Genomic DNA, 26,815 nt, shown 5'->3' with positions numbered 1-26,815 from the left:
AGGGGGACTCATATGACCTGTCAAAGTAACATTTTTCCAATACTGTTTTACATAAAAGAAATAATTGAATACACAATAGTGAAGTGCAAAGTAAAGACATAAAGAATACAGTGAAAACATAGAAAGAAATATTTGAATCCTGGCTGGGAAATTAAGGAAAGTTAGGTAGAAATGTAGCATTTGAATAGCTATAAATTTATTGAAAGAGGTTTTACTTAATCTTTACATCTCTGGAACCCTACTGAGTGACTGGTACATTGTACATACTCAAGAAAGTGGATTTAAAAAATGTGTAAGGTGTCAATAGTCAGAAAAGAGAAAAGACATCATAAGCAAAGGGTTTATTTATTTAAGATTTTATTTATTTATTCATGAGAGACACACAGAGAGAGGCAAAGACATAGGCAGAGGGAGAAGCAGGCTCCCTACAGGGAGCCTGTTGTGGGACTCAATCCCAGGACCCTGGGATCATGACCTGAACCAAAGGCAGATAGATGCTCAACCACTGAGCCACCCAGGTGCCCCAGGCAGAAGGTTTAGCAGGAAAAGTAACACAATCTTTTATGCATGGCATATTTGGAACAGTGAATAGTCCAGTATGCCCTTAGTATGGAAGGATTTAGTGGATCAGGCTAGGAAAGGAAGGCCAGGCATTTGTATTATAAGCTCTTAGAGAGAACTTTATCTCTCACCTACTGCGGAGGGTACTGTGTCATCGTTGAGTCAATGAGTAAAGATCATGGAGGGAAATTTCTGTATCTGATAACATGTCACACTATAACCATAAAACTTTCATATTACAAAACGTTAAGACATCCTGGTTAAAATATAACAAATGCCCTTTGTAATAGATGAGCTGAAAAGAAAAAGAAAATTTCCAAAGGTCAAAAAATAAAAAAGAAATTGTAAACCAGAGGAATAAACACCTGAATTTTTGAAACTGCTGTTCTGAAAGTTTTGCTGGATTTAGTAATGAAGGGGCTTGGGTTTTAACATTTAAGTGAAATCATAAGACAAGATTTTAGGTAGTTATTGCAATTCCTGTCCAAAGCTGAGTCTTCATCTCAATATAAGGATAAATTAGGAAAAGCCACCCTGCCAGCTCAGGAAGAACAAAATCTACCCTGGGAATTCATAAAAACTCATGAAAAGGGAATCTGAGATTGTGTGAAAAAAGTGGAGAAAGGGAAGCAACTACCCTTCTTTTTCTTTGCCTTGATAATGGTCAGCATGATTACAGGCTAACTTCATAAAAATAGCTTTAGGGTCATAAAATATTCCTCCATGGAAATGTGGGGTAATTTATTTAAACAACATATTACCACTACTTAGATTGTTTCTGATTTCTTGTTAGGATAAATGATATAGCAATGAATGTCTTTGTATCAATTAACTATTGCTGCCTAATAAACCATGCCAAAATTTATCACTTAAAACAATCACTTAACACAAGTCTGTTGATCAGCTGGCTCATTCTTCTGGCCTGGGCCAGATTCAACTGATCTTCCCTGGGCATATTCATGAGTCTATACTCAGCAGCAGACTGGGCCGACAGGTTTGCTGATCTCTCCTGTAACACATGAGCAAACAGACGTCTGGTCCACGTAGTCATTCACTTCTAGCAGGCTAGCTGTTGTTTACATGGCACCTAGACAGGGTTCCAACAGCCAGCATAGAAGCGTGCAAATGCATTTGAGACCTAGGCTCAGAACTGGATAGCACAACCTCACTCTTCTCGCATTCTTTTGTTTAAGGCTTCTCATAAATACAACCCTGATTCAAGGAGAGGTTAAAACAGACTCCACCTCTTCCCGGAGGGAGGTGCAAATTCACATGACAAAGGGTTAGGATACAGGAGTATGAAAAGCTATGGGAATTCAGCAATATATTATAGCTGTCTTCATGTCTGTAGGGAACTTTTTTTTTTCCCCAGTCAGCCACCATATGAATATTTAATTCTACTTTCACCAATAATATTCTACTTTCTTTTCATATAAATATTTCTTACCTAATGTGTGTACTCTCGGTAAAATTGTAAATTAAGGTGTCCTGTGCTCCCACTTAATCTAACTACGGTGCGGCAGAGACTACTAATTGTCCCCAGCAGGACCAGAACCAGGCAATGAGGCACTTAGGGTACAAAATGTAACGGGCACGCGCATCTGCACAATCCCAAGAGTGTCTCTTTCATTTTATACCTCGAGCAACTTACTTGCCTCATTCTAGTCTGTCCTCTGGTCCCCAGTATCCATTCTCTTATTCCTTCTTTTAGTAATTGGGTATTTCCAAGTCTTAGTGTGGACATGAGGCCACATTTCCTAACCTCATTTCCAGCTCCATGTGGCTTCCAGTAAACAGGAAATGAACGGAAGTATTATATATAATTTTTGGGTCCTATTTTTTTAAAAAAAGAAGTTGCTTGTTCCCTATCCTCTCTAACCACTTTTCTGCCGGCTTGGATGCAAGGTTGTGACCCATCTATAATCCTGTGGGTAACATCAGTACTTTCTAGGGGATGGTGGAACGATAAAACAAAAGAAACTGGAGTCCGTGACTGATGCAGAACACTGCTAATCTGCCTTGAAGGGTTATATGAGAAAGAAACAGATTTCTTTTAATTATCAACCTACCATATTTTGGGGTGTTGGTTGCTCTAGTACACAAAGCCAATAGGATGCCCCCACTACCCTCCCTCACCATGGATGATTTTGAATCTTAAGTCCACTGAAACCAAGGCAGGAAAAGTAGTTGGAACTGGCTAATTCTAGCAGTAGCCCACTGACAAGAGATTTTAGAAATTCTTAGAGCTTGGATCACCTGCTCTAGAGCTGTTTCTTAGCTCCTGTCCATTTCTGAGCCAATTTTACAAATTTCTCATTAATTTTTTTACTTAACTGTAACCTTTAAAATAAATTCTCCTAATTTTTTTTTTTAAAGGGGCATCTGAGTGGCTCAGTCAGTTAAGCATCTGACTCTTGTTTCTGGCTCAGGTCATGATCTCTGCACCCCAAGACTTGAGCCCCTCGTTGGGCTCTCCACTCAGCACAGAGTCTGCTTGTCTCTCTCCCTCTGCTCCTCCCCTCGCTCACACTCACTCTCTCAGATAAATAAAAACAATTTTTAAAGTAAAATTAATAAAACAAAATAAATTCTTTTTGCTTAATTTTGCCAAAATTTATTATTTTCAGCAATACTTGCATCCATACTTTTCCATGTTTGAACATATATTTTAGGACATATTTGTTAGCCCACTGATGTCCATTTGTTAGCACTGGGATCTATAAGTAAAAGTTCTTGATGGTTTTTCTGGCCTTTGATATAAATAACTTTCCATGTGATTCCAGAGGCCAGACTGAACTGAAAAATTCTTTCTATTCCTTCAATAATGAATGGTATGACACATGCAGAAAATGGCAAAAGCAATTGCTGTCTTTACATGGTGGCCATTTTACAACAAGAAAAGAGTTACTTTTTTATTCACCTTTCTATGATAATGAGAAGCTACTGCAATTGTTCTAATGAAATAATTGTGACTAGGTCTTTAGTAAAAATAACTTGCCAAGAAGAAACTGAACATAATAGCTATATACCAAAGATAGCCCTGTTCATGTTCATGAATATGTGATGTGGCTGTGTTGGGAGAGGCAAGAAGGGATCTGGAACGGGAAGGCTAGGGTAGAAGAGAGAGAGAAACAAGAGATGTAATGCAAATGTGCAGGGCACTGGTGTATTAATTGGTTCATCTCTCAAGGATGCACAAAACCAAAGGCTTTGGGGTGGCTCAGTGGTTGAGCATCTGCCTTTGGCTCAGGTCATGATCCTAGGTCCTGGGATCGAGTCCCGCATCAGGCTCCCCGAAGGGACCCTGCTTCTCCTTCTGCCTCTGTCTCTGCCTCTGTGGGTGTGTGTCTCACAAATACATAATACCTTAAAAAAAAAAAAAAACCAAAAAAAAAAAAAACAAAGTCTTTGGTTATAAGACTGATTGATGTTGATGATTCTTCTTCTATTATTTCCAACCTAATTTGTAGTCCTTTTATAAATTAAAACAGAAAGCTGTTCCTGTTACTGTGTATTTATATTCATTACTCTGCTCTGGAGGTCCAGTTACCAATAATGAATACTGTTGTGGATTTTAATAGACATTTGTTTAAAATCTATTTAATTCCACTCCCTCATTTAACTTTGGGAACTTCTGTTAAACACAGTGACCAGTGCATTCCTATGCCTAACAGCTGTTGGGAAATAAAGCCAGACTAGGTTTGACTCTGGCTATCAGTATTTCTTTGTAGCTTTGCCTCTCAAAAACAAAACAAAACAAAACAAAAACTGAAGAGTTTATCTTTGAATTGTTGAAAATTCTCACTTTCAGAAGATTTAAGTTACATATTAGTCATTTACAAGGGTAATTTTTTATGGTGTTTAACTACTTATTAACAACACAGCAAAATAAGTCTGTATTAAATAAAAAACATATTTGTGACGTTCTATGAAAGTCAGGGAAACCACATTCTAAAACCATTACAATGCTGCTTGGTTTAAAGAGTTATGTCTCTGTCATTTTTTTTTTAAAGTAAGCTCTATGCCCAACATGGGGCTTAAACTTATGACCCCAAGATCAAGAGTCTCATGCTTTACCAACTGAACCAGCCAGGCGCCCCTCTGTCATATTTTTAAGGCAAAACTCTTTCATTTAAATAGAAAGAAAAAACACATGTCATATAACGCTTTGGGATTCACATTTCTTTCTGGTACAGATTTAGCCAAAGATTTGGCACATTCAATTTTTAAAGGGCTAACAAAAATATGACACTTGCAAGTTTTTTAAAAGTTAGGTTTATTTATAGAATTTTCATTATTTTGTTATTTCTATTATATCAAATCAAAAACAAAGAATCTTCACTGTTTATTCATTCAATTTTCATTTATTCCAGTAAGACATTTATTGACCATCTGCTATGTAGTAGGTAGTAAATAAAGCAGAGAATGAAAAAAAGTCGTGGTATTTAAAGTTTAGTGAAGGAAGGCATATAATAAATATAAAAAAATATAAATGTTATAAGCCAGATGGTGATAAATGCTATGAAAAATTAAGAGACAGTAACAACAGAGGTGACAATGCTATTTTATATAGTTTGATCACAATCTTCATTTTTATGATTTATAATCTCCTTTTGGAGATCAACATAATTTTAGGGTTGTGTTAATAATTCCCAGTTAAATGCTCAGGTCTGTCAAAGAATCTGTCATATCTAATATTTAATGTATATACACACACACCTCTTAGCATTTATGTTTCACTTGATTATGATTTTTTTTAGTTTTATTTATTTATTTAGAGAGAGAGAGAGAGGGAGGGAGGCAGAGACACAGGCAGAGGGAGAAGCAGGCATCATACAGAGAGCCTGACGTGGGACTCGATCCAGGGTCTCCAGGATCACGCCCCGGGCTGGAGGCGGCATTAAACTGCTGCGCCACCGGGGCTGCCCTGATTATGAATTATATATTTGAGCACAATGTTATCTGGTCATATACATGTATTATGAAATATGAGGTTAAATAAATATTGTTTACTCTTTGATATTGGAAATCCTTTGCTTATAAGCAAATTGTGTTGCTAAAAGTCCATATGTAATTATGCATTTAGAGCTCTGAACAGTTTCCCACAGAAATAATATCAAGTAAAAGGATATATACCCAAGTTTATTATTTAGCTGAAATGCAATTTATTAGAATTAAAGAAATAACAATATAATATTGTTTCTGACATGGTATTAGGTCAAGTGGAAAATCCATACAAAAGAATCAGATTTTTTTGTTGTTGTTGAAGGATGATATTCAAGAAAACTGGGTTCATTGAGAGGAAAACAGAAAATGAAGAGAATACTGAGGGCCTAAGGGGCATTTTCAGGGTCTTTATTGCTTGAATTGATTGTATTTTAATATTACTAAATAATTGTATTTTGAGGGGGTTATGTAAAGGGTTTCTTAATGAAATATTTTTTAAAAATCACATAATTGAGGTAAATATAGCTCTATGAATTTTTTCAATTATATATGTGTGTATTTTATTATATTTAATTCAAGTACAATTAACATAGTTATATTAGTTTTAGTGTACAATATAGTGATTCAACAATTCAATTCACTTCTCAGTGCTCAAGATAAGTTAATTCCCTTTATCTAGTTTACCCATCTCCCACACACCTCCCTTCTGATTTGTTCTTTGTGTTAAGAGTCTAGTTTTGTTGTTGTTGTTGTCTTTTCTTCGTTTATTGTTTGTTTCTTAAATGCCACACATGACTGAAATAATATGGTATTTGTCTTTCCCTGACTTTTTACACTTATAATACTTTCTAGCTCCATCTACATTATTGCAAATGGTAAGATTTCGTTCATTCCAAATAACTGTATTTTAAAGTTCTAATTTTCCTTTATTTTTAAGAAGCCATGTCATATTACTACTAATATACATATATATTATATATACATATATATACATATACTAATATACATAGCACTACTCATATTAAGTCATCTCATCAATTTAATTAAGAAAAGACAAAAGGGGGTGATTTTTTTCTTAAGTTTGGAAATAAAGAGGCAGGAAAAAGCTTATTTATAAGACTTATATTATAGCTTTATTTGAAATAGCAGAGTTGGCATAAACTCAGTGTCCAACAGTAGGTAAATGGAAAAGAAATTTAGACTTAGAATACACTGAAGCCACCAAAGGGACAGTTTCTGAGGAATATTTAATGAACTAGGAAGGAAACAAAATTCAAAGGCAAAAAAAAAAAAAAAAAAAAGCTAGTGACAAGACTATATGATCCTATACAGGTTTTTGTATAAGCTTTTCAACTAAAACTTTGGCAGTATTATCTCTGGGTGATAGAATTAGTGGTATTTTAAAGTTTTTTTCTTTATATATATTATATATATATTTAAGATTTTATTTATTTATTCATGAGAGACACAGAGAGAGAGGCAGAGGGAGAAGCAAGCTCCCTACAGGGAACCCGATGTGGGACTCCATCCCAGGACCCTGGGATCACCCCCTGAGCTGAAGGCAGACACTCAACTACTGAGCCACCCAGGCGTCCATTTCTTTATATGTTTTATTTCTAAATGTACATTGTTGATTTTATCACTTTAAAGGGTTTTTTTTTTTAAGTATGCCTTGCATAATAGGAAAAGTAAGTAAGTATTTCTTTTCTGTTTGCAACTTTCACAGTCTATGGAGGTTGTTTGGAAATTCTGAAAAATTCATTATTTTTTATTATAAAAGCAAAACCTGCTTATTGTAGGAAACTTCGTAAGTATAGTACAACATTAAGAAGAAAATTTAAATAATTCACAGTCCTACCACAAGGGATAATCATTAATATATCCATGCATCTTTCAATTTAGTGGTATTTTTAAAAATCACAATGCAATTACGAGGTTTACCGGATAAGCAAGACTCAGCATGCTTGCTATGTTTGTAACACCCGTCTAAGTGGTTTCTTTCACCTAAATTACTCTGATGCTACCATATGACCTTGGCCCCTAGCTACATCTGATTGGTCAGAACCAGCACTGTTCTGAAGGGCAATGAAGGGCAAGGCTCCCCTCAAATATGTCCACATCCTAATCTCTGGAACCTGCTGGTACATGTTACATGGCAAATGGGAATTAAGGTTGCTATTCTGCTGACTCATTACATTATCCAGATGGGCCAAATTTCATGATTCAAGATATAAATTACAGAGGCTGCTGCTGCTGCTACTATTACTAAGAAGTCATGAGAAAATCTCAAGAGATCTTCCCTGAGTCATCCCCACTCTTTGAAGGGCCATACTACTTTAACATCTTTTCTTTTTAATTTTTTTTGAGAGAGAGAGACAGCACACACAAGAGGGGGAGGGGCAGAGAGAGAGAGAGAGAGAGAGAGAGAGAGAGAATCTCAAGCAGGCTCCATGCTCACAACCCTGAAACCATGATCAGAGCCAAAATCGAGTCAGATGCTTAACTGACTGATTAGTTCTAGAACTAATCTTACTCTAGAAGCTAGGAAAGTTCTGCCTTTAAAAAAATTCTCGGGCACTAATTCAGAGCTTCTCAATTGGGTTGCTAGAGGACATTTACTTGTCAAAAGTGTGTAGGAGAGGGATCCCTGGGTGGCGCAGCGGTTTAGCGCCTGCCTTTGGCCCAGGGCGCGGTCCTGGAGACCCGGGATCGAATCCCACGTCGGGCTCCCGGTGCATGGAGCCTGCTTCTCCCTCTGCCTGTGTCTCTGCCTCTCTCTCTCTCTCTCACTGTGTGCCTATCATAAATAAACGAATTAAAAAAAAAAAGTGTGTAGGAGGTAGTACCTCCTCCAGCTGCAGAGTGGTGGGGCAGCACCTAGAGGGCAGGTACTTGCTTGGCTACAGCATTTTCACAGCATTTTCTCTGGGTGCCTTACAATATTACCATAATTTATGTTGCCAGGACATGAAAAATGTTAGAAAAGAAGAACAATTAATATTCTCAAAATACTTGTATCCTGACCCACTTTTTCATGAGATAGAAAAGAACATGAATACTGAGTAATCACAAAACTCATAAATAATAAAAATATACATATATATAACATTCTTAGAAACATTTTTGACATGTTCTAAGACATTTTAGTAGAGGTATTTAACTATGATTAAAGGATATTATTTAAAATATTAATATGGAAAATCATATTATTCCTAAAATATTAATGGGTCATAGAAAAAGGTGATTATATTGAACACTTTCTTTTTAAACCAAGAGAGACATCCATGAGAACTTCTAAATGAGACTGCGCTATTGAAAAGTAATGCCCTTTGAATATTACAGTCCATAGAATTCAATCTTCATTTGATTATAAAGTTCACATTGCTATGATTTATTAAGTACAGTATGGATAGAAATGACATAATACCTAGGAGACATTTTTTTTTTTTTACCTAGGAGACATTATTAAAGAGCCTAAGATTAATACCAGGAACACCAAAGCTATTGAATAATGCAGTATGTTAAGTATGACAGAGTAGTATCTATAAGCTATAATTTGTAGTATATTGTTCAGATGAGAATTAATGATGGAGAAAATTTTATCGATGAATGAAAGGTTTAGTCAGAGAGTATGTGCAATGGGGTCATACTGTAAGAACAAAACAAACATGCATTTTAAACTACTGCCTGATAGTTTACAAAAAACTCGACAAAAGGCAACATCTTGACAGAACAATTTTGTATTTTCCAGTTTTAGAGAGAATAAATAACCACATTTTCAAATTTTCACTTCTTTCTTAGACTGATTGCTGGAACCCAATTTCAGATTAATTTCTAACACTTCTGCTGGAGGGATATATTTAAAGCAAGAATTTATACTAATCAAATATCCATCTGTCCACTACATAAGACCATTCAAATCCTCCAGAATCTGTTTTAAAACATGTATACATCCTTTTGCTGGGAATATTAATTATTTTCCCTCCAAATTAGGACAAACATGCTAATTATCCATGAGTCATATGGCCCTCAAATACACAGATTTCATATTCTACTATCATTATAAGTCCATGCAATGTCCCTCTCATTTTACTTCATTATTCCCCCTTTGTCTTAACCATTCTCATTTACATTGCCCTTCCCATCAAAGATGTTCACACTAGCATATTCAGTATATGTCCTTAGGCATCTGAAAATCTAGCCATGAGAGATAATAGAATTTCTCTGTGTGTTTTGAATGTACATAAATTGTTTTTCCCAATAGAATTCAGTATGTATTTCTAAGATCTATCCACTTTGCTATATATAAAAATGGCTAATTTTAATTGCTGTATTGTATCCCACTGCATGTACACAGAATATATTCTAATTATCCATTTCTCTAGGGACAGAGAGCAAGACTTCCTGTAACTTCTTGCTAACACAAATAATGCTCTGATATCATCCTTATAAATAACCTCTTAAGTACTTGTACACAGCATAAACCCAGATGTGGGAATGATATATATATATACAGAAAAATTAATTTTACTAAAATTAAGAGTTTATTCCCTCACCAATGTACATGAGGTTTCTCATTTCTGTCATTTTAGCCAGCACTTGGTATTAGCTGACTTTTTAATTTTTACCAATTCTATGTTAGTTAATTTGAATTTCTCTGATTTGAAGTTAAATTAAGCATCTCCTCATATTGGTTATTTAGGATCTGTATTCCATGAATAGCCTATTTTTTTCCCTTGTCCAATTTTTGTTTACAAAAATTACAGTTTTTAATGGCTCCTAGTATATCTTATGGTAATCACTTTTCAGTTTTACATTTTGAAAATATCTTTTAATCTGCCACCAGTCTGTTAAACTTATCATATCTTCTTTGTACAGAAGTACTTAATATGAATATGATCACATCCATTGATCTCTACTACCTACCCTTAAGTTTTGTACCTTTTTAAAAAAAAGATTTTATTTATTTATTCAGGAGAGACACAGAGAGACAGAGACATAGAGGGAGAAGCAAGCTCCCTACAGGGAGCCTGATGTAGGACTCAATCTCAGGACCCCGGAATCATGCCCTGAGCCAAAGGCAGATGCCACTGAGCCACCCAGGTGACCCAAGTTTTGTACTTTTCAAATCTTGTTTAAACATCCTTTCCCAGCCCAAGTTCACAAAGAGAGCCTCATATATTTTATGACTTTTGTATGCTGCCTTTTATAGTTAGGTTTTTAATCCATTTAGAGTTTATTTTGTATTTAGAGTGAGGTAAGTGTCTAAATTTACTTTCCCTATCTACGTATATTAAATAATCCCTCTTTCCCCCTCTGATTTGTGATGCTAATTTCTACTACATTCTACATGCTCATATACAACATGGGCTTTGCTGTTTTTTTTTTAATTATTGTTGCATCATTTTTTTATCTGTTCCTAAATCAGTAGCATATTGTATTGCTGTGACTTTATAAAATGCCTTAATATATACAATGAGATAAATTTTATTCATTATTCTTCCATGCACATTTTTAAAACTATTTGTCTAGTTCCTCAAAAACACTGCTGAAAATTTCATTAAAACTCCACTGAATTTATAGATTAATTTATGGAAAATCGCATTTTTACAGTGTTCACTTTTTCCATACTCGAACTTGGTACTTTTCCTCTTTTTACCTAGATCTTGTCTTATGTCATTTAATACAATTTGAAAAGTTCTTTGCAAAGGTACATTGGGTTATATACTATGTACTTGGCAGTTCCTGTTGCTATTGTGAGTGAAATCACATTTTCCATATTAATTTTAGGTGGTTGCTGCTGACATTGAAGAACGTTTGGACACTTACATGAAACTTAATAAATATATATAAAGTATTTATTTTTGTATTTTATTTATTTATTCATGAGAGACACAGAGGGAGAGGCAGAGACACACGCAGATGGAGAAGCAGGCCTCCTGCAAGGAGTCCCTGATGTGGGACTCGATCCCAGATCCCGGGATCATGCCTCGTGCTGAAGGCAGACACTCAACCGCTGAGCCACCCAGGCATCCCTGTATAAAGTATTTATTTTATTTATTTTTGTATAAAGTATTTATAAAGGTTCTTATATAGTACTTAGTAGTCACTATCATTAATGTTGCTATTGCCTATTATTGATCTTCCATCTTCACAATATTTCTGAATTCCCCTGTTAGTTCTTTTTTTTTTAAAAAAAAATAAAGATTTATTTATTTTTTAGAGAGAAAGCATGAGTGAGGGAAGGGCTGAGGGAGGAGAATCCTTAGCAGACTCCCCACTTAGTGCAGAGCCAGACATGGAGCTCAACCCCAGGACCCTGAGATCATGACCAGAGCAGCAACCAAGAGTTGGACATTTAATGGACTGAGTGACCCAGGCACATCTCCCCTATTAATTTTAATAGTTTGTCTATTGATTCAATGGGGTCTTCTCAAAGAAGATCTAATAATCCACATATTCCATTCAATGTTCTACCTATTTTTTCTTATTTTAGTAAGAACCCCTTACTAAATTGAACAGCATATGTGATAACAAACCTTTTTTCTGCTCCTAATCATAAAGATAATGTGACACATTTTTCCCCCAGTACATTTCCAGTTGGCTTTGCTAAAAGCTTTAATAAAATTAAGGAAATTCTCTTCTATTTCTAATATTTCTAACACTTTAAAAATGTCATTAATAGATATTAAACTTTATCAAATGTCCTTTCTGCATATATTGAGGTAATTTTTTTCCTTTTAGGGCATTAATGTTCTAAATTATAGATATCTTTTCTGGTGGTGACCCTCCTAACATTTCTGGAATAAGACATTACCAAGTTTTATTTATTAAAACATCATTGAATTCAGCTAATATTTATTCAGGACTTCAGATTTTTATGCATAAGTGAAATGGGCTAATAGATTTCTTGTATTGTCCTAATCCAGTGTTGGTCTGAAAATTTTAATTAATAAATTAATTAATTTTAATCAAGATTTAAAACGAGTTGCACAGCTTTCCCATGTTTTCTTTTTTCTGGAACACTTTATATCCGCTGAAATTATCTCTACCTTGAACAGTGTGAAGAACTCAAAACTTTAAAACTATCTGAGCCTGTGGATTAATTTTTCAATCTCATTCTAACCCCTCTGTGACATCCAGAAATTGCAAGTAAAATCTACGTTTCAGATTTCTTAGCAGTTAGGATTTCTAAATGTGATTTAAATTCTGTCAGTAAGATTCACTTGTGGGAGATTTTGTTTCAAGATTGAGTCATGTGAAAGCAGGATACAGTACATTCATTTTTATGGTATAGATTGTAGCAGCAGCAGTATTAGACTAAAGCCAGCAGTGCTGGCAGCAAATTCCTGATTGTAATAGGAGCCACAGTTCTTCTGTTTACTTAAATTTTACTTAAATTTTTCTAATATTGTAAGTAATGATTGATATAATCCTCATAAATTGAGCTCTTTGAGGTCTCCAGTTTTAAGAGTGTAAAGGGGTCCCTGACCAAAATGTTTGAGTACTTAATTATTTCATTGCCTTTGAACTGCAACTGAGGAACCTGTGATACAAAATGCTTAGATGACTTGTTCCAAGTCACAGAGTTAGCTCATTTTCATGGCTCAGAAATTTCAAAGATCTTTAAAAATTTTTATATTTTTATAAATATTTTATAACTATTTCATAAAATAAATTACATTTACTTAAGGTAAATATAAGGCTCTTTCGATATTTTAAAATCCTTTAAAAAATTTTCTACAATGCACCTTAGGAAACTATATATTTCAAGTTCCAGTTTCTTTAAGATTATAGTATCATCCTTTCAGAATCAGTTACATCTTACATAAGTTGATAATTCTTTTTCCAGTCCTATTATTTTGTTAAGTTCCACAGACTCTCAAGTAAATGAGTACTAATAATATCAGAAAGTTTTTTTCATTTCAAGTAAGGAACGTGTCTGCAAAGTCCTATTTATATATTCATATACACACATAAACTTTATAAATTTGTAAGTTCATAAGATACAGTTCATTGATTTTTCTATAAAGTTTTGAGGGATCTCTGGGTGGCGCAGCGGTTTGGCGCCTGCCCTTGGTCCAGGGCGCGATCCTGGAGACCCGGGATCGAATCCCACGTCGGGCTTCCAGTGCATGGAGCCTGCTTCTCCCTCTGCCTGTGTCTCTGCCTCTCTCTCTCTCTCTGTGACTATCATAAATTTAAAAAAAAAAAAAAAAAAGCTTGTCTATAAAGTTTTGAGATATCTAAGAGTCTTTTTCTACAAACACAATTAAAAATTGAGACAATTTTTTCAGTCTAGCTAAATACCAAGTTTATCTTTACTTTAACTCAGATACAATCCCCAAAATTAATTTGTCACATGCAGTATAATCCCTCTAGTATCTCCAAGAATGTGGCATCCTTCATGGCACAAAGTCTTTTGATACCATCATATAATAAATGTGTGTTCCACACTAATATAGACACAAAAATCACACAGTACTTGTAATAAATAGAAACTGTTTAACATAACATCTTGATGAGGTAAGCTTGTGTTACATTATTTTAACAGAACAAGAAACTAAGCTGTAAAGGCCTGTTCAGACTTGCCTAGGGTAAATCGCAGAATTAGTGGTGAAGCCAAAGGATATGAATTTCCAGTTTTTGGAGCTTGTGACAACACAATAGTGGTATCCTCTCTTATAGTTAGATTCAAGATATATTTGAGATATGTTTTGTTCTACATTATGTCTGTGCACTTCATGCAATATGAATAAAAGACATGACTTGGTAGTAGTATGAGTTGGATTTTTTTTTTAATTTTTATTTATTTATGATAGTCACAGAGAGAGAGAGAGGCGCAGAGACATAGAGGGAGAAGCAGGCTCCATGCACCGGGAGCCCGATGTGGGATTCGATCCTGGGTCTCCAGGATCGCGCTCTGGGCCAAAGGCAGGTGCCAAACCGCTGCGCCACCCAGGGATCCCTATGAGTTGGATTGATCAGAAAGCAGAACTCACTATTCTTTGATCCCCTAATTAGCAATAATATAAATAGTCCTTTTTGAGGACATATTGAATCTACCAGCAGCTGAATCCTCAAAAGGAAATTTGCTTTTTGAAAAAGAAATGGAAGAGATAAACATTTAATAAGTATTAACTGGGTGACCATATATGCTAGGTGTTTGAGATGTGATGGATAGGCAGGGGCACTGCTCTGGTAGAGAACCTTTGAGTGGGGGCAGACAAATTAAGCATATAACATAAGCCAGTAAAGTGCAACAAAAAAGGTAATACAACAGAGTTATAACACAAAATGACAAGAGAAAAGCAAGCTTCCTTAAAAAGGGCATTCATTGAAGGTATCTTGTACCAGTTAACTTCCAACTGTGGAGTGACTTGAATGAGGAGAAGCTAGACCTACAAAGAGTGGTGGCAAGTGCAAGGGCCAACAGTGCAAAGAAGCCTGAGTCTGAGGGACAAACAGAAGGGAGCACAGCTGTAGTTTAGTGAGTCAAAGAGAGATGAAGGGAGGTCAGAGAAGCGAGGCAGGCCAGATGTGGCAGGTTCTTACAGGCTGCGGTAGAGTTTGGATTTCATTCCAAGCCTAATGGAATACTTTGGAGGATTTTAAGTTAGAGCCAGATAAAATAATCTACAGTTTTAAATTAAAGGGAGGAAGGAAGAAGGGGAACCAGTTAAGTGAATGATTATGGTGATCTGAACCTGGAAGATAGTGTAAAAATGGAGAAAAGCAGACATTTAGGTTCTGTTTTAGAAGTGTTTCTTATAGGGATCCCTGGGTGGCGCAGCGGTTTGGCACCTGCCTTTGGCCCAGGGCGCGATCCTGGAGACCCGGGATCGAGTCCCACGTCGGGCTCCTGGTGCATGGAGCCTGCTTCTCTCTCTGCCTGTGTCTCTGCCTCTCTGTCTCTCTCTCTGTGACTATCATAAAAAAAAAAAGTGTTTCTTATAGGAATTATTGATGGTTTGGACATAGGAGGAGGTGAAGGAAAGAGAATGCACTTATTTCTTCACACAAAATATTAACTACTACTTATAACAAAAGTACAATTCATAAAAATAAAACTTAGACTTCATCAAAATTAAAACCTTCACTCTGTAAAAGACTGTTAAGAGGAAAAAAAAAACGATACAAATTGGAAAAAAATATTTGAAAATCACATACGTAACAAAAAACCAACACCTAGAATGTATAAAGAACTCTCAAAACTCAATAGTATGAAATAAATCATCTAATTAGTACATGGGCAAGAGACATGAAGAGACATTTCACCAGAAAGATACATAGATGGCAAATAAACACATGAAATGATGTTCAACACCATTATTCATTAAGGAAAGGCAAATTAAAACCATAATGAGATGGTTTTAGTAATATCAGAAAGTTTCTTCATTTCAAAATAAGGAATGTGTCTACAGTGTTGTATTCCTTATCAGGATACTACATAAAGTGCACGCACTATATATAGAAGAATGGGTAAAATAGGGCAGCCCAGGTGGTTCAGCGGTTTAGCGCCACCTTCAGTCCAGGGCGTGATCCCGAGGACCCAGGATGGAGTCCCACATCCAGCTCCCTGCATGGAGCCTGCTTCTCGCTCTGCCTGTGTCTCTGCCTCTCTCTCTCTTTCTCTCTGTGTCTCTCGTGAAGAAATAAATAAAATCTTTTTTTTAATGGATAAAATAATAAATAGTGACACTGCCAAATGACAGCAAGGATGTGGAGAAATGGAATTACTCATACACTTCTGGCGGGAATATAAAATGATACAGATGTTCTGGAAAACAGTCTGGCAGTTTCTTTAAAAACTGAACATGCAACTACTACACAATGCAGCAATTGCACTCCAAGCATTTATCCCAAAAGAATGAAGACTTATATTCACACAAAAACTTCACATAAAGGTTTATAGGAGTTTTAATGCATAGCAAAAAAACTGGAAGAAACTATATGGCCTTCATCAATCATATCACCAGACATGTTACTGCATATGAATGATTAAACAAATTATGGTACATCCATATTATGGAATACTGCCCAGCAATAAAAAAGGAATAAAGTATTCCTTTATATATACAACAATCTGGATGAATCTCCAGAGAATCATGCTGAGTATGAAAAGATAATAATCTTAAAAGGTCACATTTAAATAATATTCTTGAAATGACAAAATTTCCAGGGGTTGAGGAGGAGGTAGGAATGAGAGATAAGTGGGTATTGCTATAAATATATAATTTATATAATTATAAATTAATATAACATAAATTTATATAAATATATAAAAATATAAAGAGGGACCCTGTGGTGATGGAAATACTCCATCAGTGTTATACCCTGGTTATGATATTGTATCATATTGTATAGTTTTGCAAAATGTTACCACTGAGGGGTAAAAGATCACTGGATCTTTCTGTATTATTTATTACAACTGCATGGGACTCTATAATTATCTCAAAATAAAATGTTATATATATATATAATATATATATATATAAAATTTATATATATAAAAGGACATCTCTCACTTAACGTAAAACAGGACTTGCGGAAGTTTTGGCTAAGACCCCAAAAGAGTAAATTCAACATTACAAAGTGAAGATCAGAACCACCCAGTAAGGACTTGTATGAAAAAATTGAGGGTAACTAGCTGTAAGGCTCTGAATGACTTTAGTCACTTTGATGGTCTCAAATGGTTGAGAATTAGATATTGGAGGAGAAAGTTTTCAGGAATCGTTGTTATGTTGTGATAACACCCTTCCCCTAAAGGAAGAGACGTAGATAATAGTCCCTCTTCATTCTAAATCAAGAGAGGAGCTTTTAGGAGACCACTGGGAGAACTTAAGGTCTGGGGGACATGGGAGTGTTTACTTCCTACTTGGGAAAACCAAAAAGCTAGAGAATGGCTGGTGAGTTGCTCAGAGGGCAGAGATAAGAAGGGGTAATTTGGCTGTGTAGAGTGGTCACTCTCTAACAGATTTGTGCTTTTCCTGAATTCCAGCAGTAAAATACTACATGAACCAAATGTGGACACTCACTTAAGAAAGCCAGCATGGGGGTCCTTCTAGGTTATACCCAAAAGCATGGCCAAGACAGGTGAACAGTCCTCTGCAGAAAGAAGCTAAGTAAATAAATAAAGCCAAGGACCAGCAGGACAAGATACATTAGCTCTTGTCATGGGAACCTACAGGGAGTGTGGAGTGGGTCTTTGAAGAACTTGTGAAAATGCTCATGAGAAAAAGAGTCCATTTTAAACTACCAAGTCCAGAAGGTGCCAATGCTAGATCATGAAGATAGTACTAGTTTAGTTGTAACTTTTCTTGTAAGCCACTTCCATTAAATTCCCTCTGTCCCCACACTCCAACCTTGGGAGGGACTGCAGGTCTAAATAAGATAGAGTTGGAGCATCCTTGTGGAGAAAGAAGAAGCAGACTTTACTCACCTTTCTCTGCCTCCTGGACTGGTAGCTTCAGGTCTGCAACTCTCCTGGAGATGGGCAAGGATACAAGCCTTAAACTTGAAAGCCAGATTTAAATTTTGACCTTATATTGTAATTGTTAAACTGAGACTGAAGTTTAAACATAACTCTTTCTAATATCTAAGAACGACCAGAAAAAACATGAAGATTGCTTAAATTTTCATCCAGGGGAAGAACCAGCCTCACAGAAATAGTGGAAAAAATAATTAGTTTAATGAATGTACACTACAAGTCCTGCTTACTCCGTATTCTTTTTTAAAAATCTTTATCTATTTATTTATTCATGAGAAAGAGAGAGGCAGAGACAGAGGCAAAGGAAGCAGCAGGCTCCACGCAGGGAGCCCGATTTGGGACTTGATCCTGGGAGTCCAGGATCATGCCCTGAGCCAAAGGCAGATGCTGAACCACTGAGCCACCCAGGTGCCCCTTATTCAGAATTCTAAATACAAGGTAATCTTCCTATATATTTTGATCAAATTTTTCCAAATTATACTATTGCATATATACATATGTGCATGTGTATATATACATGTGTACAGAATTATGTACTTTTCCATCCTACTATGAATACTGTTTTCAGCAAAAACAATATAGTCTTAGATACAGACATAGGAGAGTTGCTTCTTCATAATATGATTTCCAGTTTTACTAAATTATTTTACTTACTGAGCGGTAATAGAGTACTACAAATGTGAAACTGCACATTTTGGTTTGAAAGAAACGTTTTACCATATGTGAGATTCAGCCTTTAGAAGAATAGCAAAATGATTACAGTTGGAAATTTAAGTTAGAATCAAGCTCCTATCCAGGATGAGAAAATATCCAATTTTTTTCCCCTGAGTAAAGATTTTCAAATTTTTGTGGCCAATTGGCCAAAACTATTTTTCTCTGCTAAATATCACCAGGATCAACATGCTTTGATTTATTGTACATATGACCCATAAATGGATGGGAGGAAAAAAACAGCGGAGATAATTCAAATCAGAGAGAATTTTGAATAGCCATATGACCCATAAATGGATGGGAGGAAAAAAAAACAGCAGAGATAATTCAAATCAGAGAGAATTTTGAATAGCCAATGACTGGCCAGCACATACTAATTCTGCACATTCCTAAGTCCTCTGACATAAATGCCCAGAGGAGAATGCTGGGAATGGAGAATAAAGGGTGACTCCAGTGATTTCACTTGGATGCACTCATTTATAATATGAAACAGATTTAGCATGGTAACCATAATTTCCTTTTAATTTCTTTATTGGGATTGCCTTTTTATATTCATTTGAAACTTAATTCTTTGAAATTCAGAAATTTAATTCCAAATATTGTAAAAATTACAATATTTACATTGGCAACAAAAATGTCACATGCTTTAAAGAATGTATACAACTAAATCTATCTTTATGGTAGTTTGGTATAAAGTTACAGAAATAATTTTTAGTATTTTTCTGAGCCAAATTTCTACAATAAAGCCTTTCTTTATAATAATATTTTTTTTAATGGTATAAAGTTCAGTAGTACTTTGTAAATTCTGAGAACAGATCTACTTTTTTTTGCGGAGGGTTATAAAATGATATAAATATTTAAAATCCCAAATAGGGGATGCCTGGGTGGCTCAGTGGTTGAGCGTCTTACTTTGGCTCAGGGCGTGATCCCGGAGTCCAGGACTGAGTCCCATGTGGGGATCCTTCCATGGAGCCTGCTTCTCCCTCTGCCTATATCTCTGCCTCTTTCTCTGTGTCTCTCATGAATAAATAAATAAAATCTTTAAAGAAAAAAAAATAAAATCCCAAATAGATCATTAAAAAAAAATCAGCACTTAATGATGATACTATACCATCAATCTCTCATTAAATGTGGGTTATATTTTTGATTTATCACAGAATGCACTTTCTTTTTCTAATTGTTTTTACCATTTCAAACTCTGGATGGAATTTTCAACTTCAAAGTAAGAATTAAATTTTAACTTAAAGGAATTAAATTTAAATTTAAAAATAAATTTAAAAACAATATAAAGTATTGGAGCTATTAGTTTGAATGAGCTAAATCCCCAAATTTCATATTCTTTTACAAATCACGGAATAAGATCCATGAAGTGGTTCCTTCAGAAACAGTTTCATCTATGTAAGTAATTTTATGGTAATCTTCTTAGAGAAAATCCTACATGCTCTTATATATATTTCACTTAGACAAGTTTTTAATTCAACATTTTTTGTAATACATACAGATAGTGACCTGTTAAAGAAAATAAATTATAAGAGATAAATTAGGAATCAATTATTTTCACTTCAAAGGGATATTTTCCTAAGTCTATTCTCTCACAGCACTTTTTTTTTTTTAAGATTTTATTATTTACTCAGGAGCAACACAGAAAGAGAGGCAGAGACACAGGCAGAGGGAGAACCAGACTCCCTGCGACAAGCTCGATGCAGACTGAATCCCAAGACCCCAGGATCATGTCCTGAGCCAAAAGCAGATGCTCACTCACTGAACCACCCAGGCGTCCCTCTCTCACAGCTCTTTAAAATAGCTGTAATTTTAGTGTTTTTAAATAAGAATTGAGTTTTAGGAGATGTTTCAGAAATTGGGCAGAAATAAGAAAAACTTCTATGGAAAGTAGTACAACATATGCATTTTCATTCATTCATTCTTTCATTCATTTGACAGAGAGAAGGGGAGAGAGACAGCATAAGCAGGGAAAGAAGGAGAAGCAGACTCGCCTCTGAGCAAGGAGCCAGAAGTGGGGCTCAATCCTGGGAACATGACCTGAGCAGAAGGCAGATGCTTAACCTACTGAGTCACTCAGGCACCCCAATTATAAATATTTTTAAAGCTTCTTTCTTTTCTTCCTTCTTGATGGTGTAAATTCTTTAAAATGTGACAAGCATTAAAAAAAAAAAAACCTACTGCAATATTATGTAAAGTGAATTAAGAAGAATTTCTGGGACACTGGGTGGCTCAGTCAGTTAAGCATCTGACTTTTCATCTCAGGGTCATGAGTTTAAATCCCACACTGGGATCAGAGCCTACTTAAAAAAAATTTTTTTTTCTAGAATTAGTCCACTGTTAAAAGTTCATTTCCCTTTATTTGGATTTTGTTGTATTTACCTCTGATATAGTTATTTTGGTCACAGCAATAAAGTTTAATTCGTTATTTATTCACAAGAGACACAGAAAGAGAGGCAGAGATTTAGGCAGAGGAGAAGCAGGCTCCCCAGAAGGAGCCTGACGTGAGACTCAATCCCAGATCCCAGAATCATGCCCTGAGTGGAAGGTAGGCGCTCAATTGCTGAGCCACCTAGACGTCCCAGCCTGCAAAGTTTCAATAAGGATCAAATACATACTGACTGCTATATTCTTAAAGGGTCTCTTGATTGCCTGTAAATCTTACCAATAGTTAATACTGAACTGAATGATAAGCACTAAAGAAATCTTGGGAAAGTAATTTTACAAGTAACAATCAAAGAAGACATTTATGATCTAATATGCCCTGTACATCCCCTCTCCCTTGAACACTAAGCATATACCACCAGCTTCATACAGCAAAAGTGTAGTTCTTTCTTCCCACAGGTCCTGTCCCAATGCTACTTAAATAAGAGACTGTAAGATGTTTCAAGAATTATTTCTGAACCATTCCGCTCAATGATTCCAGAACAACATGGTTGTCAGCCTAGAGGTGGCATGATCATGGTTCGGTCTTTCCATCCCTTTCTACCTATAAATAACACTCTTGCTTGTTCCATCATATATTTATCACTTAGTCTATCTAGTGATACATCTACATCTTTCAGGTTACTTAGTATCTATTTTTAGCACATCTTATGAATTCTGCACATATCTCACAACCTACTTGCTATTTTATTATCTATACTTACCACATCCTATGGGATTCATCCATCCCATTTTGTGCTCTCTAGTAGAAATGATTTTCTGTAATAATATAGCAAATTAACATTACTTTAGCCAACATTTAGTTTTCTTCATCTATTCAGTGAACTGTATTGCCATTATAAAGTCTTTATTATTTTACTCTTTCACCTTACCATTCTGACTTTCCTCTCAGTTTTGGTATTTGAAAAGACAAAAGAGATGTTTTGTGCAAATTCCCCCAAATTAATCAAATTTATTCAATTTTCTACACATTTCCATTTGCTATTGACATATTATTTCTGAAATATATCTCTTCTTACTTTATATTCCAGGAAACCAATGCTTTAAGATATTGTAATGTAATCACAACACCCTTTAAAAAGATCTATTGTTAAGTGTTAAGAAACCTCATCCCTGGTTCTTATGTAGTCCATGTATTTGACACACAGGCTTATTAAATATTCTTTGTGTTGCAGTTGCACTGAATTTTAGCAACTGAGTATAAAAAAATACACACAGATTTGGAAACCATAAATGAACTTCCAATGATGATGTAGATGCAGAATGCTAACTGGCAGTCTCCTATCCCTTCCCAACACAGCTACCCCCAACCAATCTTTCCAACAAAGCTCAGATAAGTTAGAGTTAGCTCCAACTAACAGGTTCACCAGTAGGCATCTGTTGAGTGTGTTCTTTTCACTGGCAGAGGGTGCCTGGGTGCCTCAGCTGGTTAAGCATCTGCCTTTGGCTCAAGTCATGATCCCAGGGTCCTGTGATTGAGTTTGGCTGGGCTCCCTGCTCAGCAGGGATTGGCTTCTCTTTCTACCCCTCCCTCCTGCTTGTGATCTTGCTCTCTCATGCTCTTTCTCTCAAATAAATAGAATCTTTTAAAAAACAAAACCAAAACAAGACATGGGCAGAAAGCAGAAATTATTAGCAGTTCTGACATTTATTTTACCTTTAGTGCTTTCCTAAAAAGTTCTATTTACCATACGTTGTATTTTTTAAAGTCATTTTGGAGCCCTTTATTTTAGAATTTTTCTCTTACTCAATTATAAATTCATAAAATGTACAAAAAAAGAAGGCATGTTTGGAGAAAAAAAGACAAAAACTTGAATATGCCCAGAAGACTGGGTTTATAAAGGAGAATAGAATGAAGCTGGGCAGGGTGGTAGAGGATTGCTTAGCATATGATGCTAAGTGATGTCAGTTTTTATCCCCTTGAAATCTGTGCTGTCCAACATGGCAGCCACTAGCCAAATATGATTAATTAAATTTAATTTACTAAAATCAAAAGAAATTCAGTTTCTTGGGTACACAAGCCAGGTTTCAAACGCTAAGTAGATACATATGGCTAGTGGCAACTATACTGGTTAGTGAAGGAGCACATTTCCATTATTACAAAATAATAGTATATATATACATATATTTAAGAGGATGGGGTAGATAATGGATTTAGGTTATATCCCTGTTAAGTCTGAGATTGTGAGGGACATTCTAGTAAGATATACAATAGGCAGTTGGATATATATAGATTTTGAAGAGTCATTCTCAAGAAGCTTAGGAGGAGATACATAAATTGTTACATGGATTTCTCATTACTTCCTTGAAATAAGTAACTAGAAATGAAATTTTTTTCAAAGAGTTGGGAGTTCAATGTGGAGACTTTCCAAATTTCTTCTTCCTCCTTTTCCCACAACACACACTCCCTGGTGACCCTTACATTGCCATGAACAGATGATATTGACAGGTGTGTACTGTACTCTACAGGTGAGCTGATGTGGTCTGGTGTTTTATAATTCATTGGTTGGGAGACAGATTTCAGAGTTATATCCCTTTCTTTGTAAAAACTACAACCTTCCACCAGATTCCAATGACTTTGTAAATACCATAAAGTAGAAGATATTTGCATCTTTATTAGTTTGGGTACCAGGCAAGAACAAAAATCATTTAAAAAATTCACTCGGTGCCTGGGTGGCTCAACTGGTTAAGTGCCTGCCTCCAGCTCAGGTCACGTTCTTGGGGTCTTGGGATAGAGCCCTGTGTTGGGCTCCCGATTCCTCAGGGAGACTGCTTCTCTCTTAGCCCTCCACCACTCTCCCTTCTTGTGTGCACATATGCATTCTCTCCCTGTCTCTCTCTCTCAAAATAAATAAATAAATAAAATCTTTAAAAAATTCTAAACAGCATTTGCTATGGGGAAATGTTAACACAGGTGTTGAAGGCTAGAAGAACAAAAAGGGGAAGGTGAGATTAAATTAGAAATTCCTAACTGCTACAAATGGCTACCAGTCCTAGAGCTAATAGAACAGAGGGTGGGGATGGTATTATCAAAGTCTGAGAGCAAATTCACTGCTGGGGATGCCACGTGAGGATGGGAAAGGGAAAGCAGTACCACTGGAAGGCCTGTTGCAACTAGCTCTGGGATATTTATTTATTTATTTATTTATTTATTTATTTATTTATTTATTTAATTTGTTTATTCATGAGAGAGGCAGAGACACAGGCAGAGGGAGAAGCAGGCTCCTCACAGGGAGCCCAATGTGGGATCCCCGATCCCGGGACTCCAGGATCTCGCCCTGGCCAAAGGCAGGAGCTAATCCACTGAGCCACTCAGGGATCCCCGCTCTGGGACTTTTAAAGGGCACAGATGTCCCCCTGGATACCAGATGCAGAGAGTGAGAGAAAAGAATGACAGTTTTCCCATGTTCCACGTTAGGATTTTCTGCCTGTGTTTCTTCTTGGGAGAATCATACAGAAAGTCATTTGATAAGGAAGGCTGAGAAATGTAGTCTGCAGACTTCCAGACCAACAACCGCCATCAGAGCCAGAGTTTAGGTGAGTGTGAGGCTCAAAGACCACAGGCAAATAATGTACACCACACTTTACCAGAAAAAATACATATATAAGTAAGCTCTACAAAAGCAAATAAATTAATTTTAAAAAAACTCTACAAAAGCAAAAAACAAAAAAAAAATCTGACTTATTTGGTTTATAGACGTTGACACTTGATATATTCTAAGATCTATCACAGTTAACTGTCATTTAAAATGTTAAATAAGTATTTGAAATGAATAAATGTTTAATCCTAAGAGTTCAAATCAGCACTCAATTTACATGATTGGCAGGAGATGCAACTGATTTTTAAAGATAAACACTTTAATTCATATTACGAGTTAGTACTGTCTTTTAAAGTATTGGCCCCTTGACGTGTGGGTGACTCACTGGTCACCTGAGTGGCTCAGTGGTTAAGCGTCTGCCTTCGGCTCAGGGCGTGACCCCAGGGTCCCAGGGAACAAATCCCACATCAGGCTCCCTAAAGGGAGCCTGCTTCTCCCTCTGCCTATGTTTCTGCCTCTCTCTCTGTATCTCTCATGAATAAATAAAAAAAATCTTCAAAAAAAAAAAAAAAAAAGCATTGGCCCCTTGAAAGTTAAATACTTTCAAACCGTGTTGCCACTACTCGAGGGATTTTTAGAGCTCCTTTGAAATTGCCTTTCACAGCTAGTTCTTGAGAAATACACGATAATTAGTAGAATCTATCCCTGCCCACTTTTGGCTTAGTCTGAGTCACCTGGTTTTGATCTGGAGGATTTAGTAAGTCTCAAAAATTAAATCCACTCTCAAAGAATAAAGACTTGTTACTAATATTGGTGATTACTTGCCACAATTTCCAATTTAACTTGAGGCAACAAGATGTCTTGGTCTACGTCTGCTACTTCGAATATGGAAGAAGAGGACAAATATGCGGTCTAATAATAGTAACTTAAGACTTTGATCTCGGGGGATCCCTGGGTGGCGCAGCGGTTTGGCGCCTGCCTTTGGCCCAGGGCGCGATCCTGGAGACCCCGGATCGAATCCCACATCGGGCTCCCGGTGCATGGAGCCTGCTTCTCCCTCTGCCTGTGTCTCTGCCTCTCTCTCTCTCTCTGTATGACCATCGTAAATAAATAAATAAATAAAATAAAATAAAAAAAAGACTTTGATCTCGGGAGCCCGGGTGGCTCAACGGTTTAGCGCCCGCCTTCAGCCCAGGGAATGATCCTGGAGTCCCGGGATCGAGTCCCGCGTCGGGCTCCCTGCATGGAGCCTGCCTCTCCCTCTGCCTGTATCTCTGCCTCTCTGTGTCTCATGAATAAATAAATCTTAAAAAAAAAAAAAAAGACTTTGGTCTTTATTGCCTTTCTATTAAGAGAGGACAATCACCACTGTGTCCTGCTCCCTAATTTCAGTAGGCTGTCTCCATATCCCAGGGTTATTTCAAATGTATCAACAGCAAAAGCGCCCCCAGCACTTTTTCTGACGTCTAGGACATGAACCAAGACCACATTTCACTATCACTCACCCACCTCCCTTAAGGGAAGAATCCCTATCTTTCTCTCTTTGCCGTATCCACATGGCATTTGGGTAAAATAGGACACTTCTCAAGGACTAGTGAGGCGTGGACACAGGCTGATGCGAAGGTTGCTCCCTGGCCGAAAGGAAACGTTAGCGATACTAAAAATCTTAATAAACACGTGCATGGCACTAGGTGCCAAACTCTTTAATTCTTCCAATCGTCACAATCCTGCGAGGTAGGCGCTTCCACAACTCCCATTCTACAAACGAGAAACCTGGGGCTCACGGAGGTTAGATCGTGTCATTACTAGCCAAGGCTACTCCTCCAGTAAAGGCTAGTCCAGGGTTCAAACCGGACACTCCACTTCAAGTTAGTCCTTTCAGTTAAAAAAAAAAAAAAAAAAAAAAAAAAAACCTGCTCTTTGGCCATTCTTAAACCGGCAACTGGGTGGGGAACTAATGGAAAAGGGAATCCACAAAACGTGTCCACACCTCGTACGCAGGGCTGATACACCAAAGAAGCCTGACGTCCCAAGGTCCGGCCAGCGAGAGGCCAGCGACCGCCGCGCCCCGGAGAGACTTTGACCAACGCAGTTCCCGGCGGCAGGAGGGACTCGGAGACGC

At 36.5% G+C, this 26,815-nt stretch overlaps 1 protein-coding gene across 1 annotated transcript in view; it reads right to left on the bottom strand.

Annotated features, from left to right (window-relative positions):
- The window catches only part of PRSS12 (serine protease 12), a 139,241-nt gene extending 112,439 nt beyond the window's left edge, over positions 1-26,802 (bottom strand). Inside the window, exons 1-3 of the mRNA XM_055342476.1 lie at positions 26,684-26,802; positions 21,859-21,913; positions 17,951-17,994 (exon numbers count right to left, since the gene is read on the bottom strand). Of these exons, the coding sequence (XP_055198451.1) occupies positions 17,951-17,994; positions 21,859-21,881 (67 nt within the window). The 5' untranslated portion in view covers positions 21,882-21,913; positions 26,684-26,802. The remainder of the gene's footprint in view (positions 1-17,950; positions 17,995-21,858; positions 21,914-26,683) is intronic.
- Positions 26,803-26,815: the final 13 nt, after the last annotated feature.

The sequence above is a fragment of the Nyctereutes procyonoides genome, unplaced genomic scaffold (assembly GCF_905146905.1).
Source record: "Nyctereutes procyonoides isolate TBG_1078 unplaced genomic scaffold, NYPRO_anot_genome, whole genome shotgun sequence".
Lineage (NCBI taxonomy): Eukaryota > Metazoa > Chordata > Mammalia > Carnivora > Canidae > Nyctereutes > Nyctereutes procyonoides.
This window is presented reverse-complemented; position numbering and strand designations above follow the sequence as displayed.